The 1,220-nt window shown below is 59.3% G+C and overlaps 1 protein-coding gene across 1 annotated transcript in view; it reads right to left on the minus strand.

Moving 5' to 3' along the window:
* The window catches only part of LOC113204272 (sodium channel protein Nach-like), a 4,488-nt gene extending 3,641 nt beyond the window's left edge, over positions 1 to 847 (minus strand). The window contains exons 1-3 of the mRNA XM_052274718.1: positions 664 to 847; positions 420 to 576; positions 110 to 314 (exon numbers count right to left, since the gene is read on the minus strand). Of these exons, the coding sequence (XP_052130678.1) occupies positions 110 to 314; positions 420 to 541 (327 nt within the window). The 5' untranslated portion in view covers positions 542 to 576; positions 664 to 847. The remainder of the gene's footprint in view (positions 1 to 109; positions 315 to 419; positions 577 to 663) is intronic.
* Positions 848 to 1,220: the final 373 nt, after the last annotated feature.

Here is a 1,220-nt window from a genome sequence, read left to right on the forward strand (position 1 = left end):
CCCCCCCCTCAGTCCGTTACCCACCCCATGCCTCGATTCACTCCCAGTTCAAAAATCAAGAACATTATCGAAGTGAGTACAGAGGTGTGACACAGGCGGAGGGTTGCACTCGCCTGTTGACGTAATCATCGACGAGCGACTCGTTGCTGGGGTTGTCCTGGCACAGGGTGACGGCCGGGAAGGGCACGTCCCAGTTGTGGAAGTCCGTGTCCAGCCCCGTGATGGTCGGGTTGGTCTGGAACTTCTCCCACAGCGACACGATGATGACGAGCGCCGCGACCAGCCCCAGGACCGTCGTGCAGAACCACATGAACCTGGTGCACGTTGTGAGTGAGGATTGAGATCAAGTGAAGGACGGATCGAGTTTTCTGCGGTGCGGTCCTCAAGGCTGGGGATTATGACATTGCGTGGCGGCTTACTTCTCGATGAACGGCCTGCTGTTCTCGGCGATGTAGCGCACGCCGTGTAGGGTGCTCTTCTCGAAGTACTCCTTGGTCTGCACGATCACGCTGGTGTGGAAAAGCTCCCAGAAGGACCGCATGGTGCCTGCGATCTGCGCCTGGCTGGCTCCCGGAACTACTTACTGACCATTGCAAAGCGCCAATTATTTATTGGACGGACCATATCAACAAAATTGTTATACATATTGAAAACGTCTTGTACCGCCGTCTTCGAAATAGGAGCAGTCTGCTCTCCTGTCCGGTCAAGTCTGCAGGACCTCACCCGAGACACTCGCCGCTGCCGGTTGGTGCTGCGCGACGGCTCCAGTGGCCAGTGGTGGCGTGGGGCCTCCGCGGCTAGTGGCGCCCTGGGGCGAGGCGGGCTCGGGGGACCCCGGTGTCAATATGGAGACGGGGTAGGGGGCAGCGAGCGCTCCGGGGGGACACATGACTCCTGGTGGGTGACAACCATCTCTCAGAACGGAAAGTACACTCTGCAATAGATCCCACAGGGGTGGGTAGAGGGTGCCCCCACCACACACAACTCGCACACTGATTTCGTTTCTTAATCAGGCCCAAGGGTGTTGATTCTAAGATCGATAATGGGTACGCGGGGCTAGTAAAGTACTCCCTCTCCCTCCCTCCCCTCTCTCACCCTCACCCGACTGCCGACCCTGCGTGGCGCGGCAGTGCCGTGCCTCCCTGACGCGACATGGCCAGCTAATGGACTTCGATCGGCTTGTACGCGGCGTGGCGGCGCTCGTCCGGGGAATCACCGTG

This window comes from Frankliniella occidentalis, unplaced genomic scaffold (assembly GCF_000697945.3).
Source record: "Frankliniella occidentalis isolate FOCC.00 unplaced genomic scaffold, Focc_3.1 Scaffold428, whole genome shotgun sequence".
Taxonomy (NCBI): domain Eukaryota; kingdom Metazoa; phylum Arthropoda; class Insecta; order Thysanoptera; family Thripidae; genus Frankliniella; species Frankliniella occidentalis.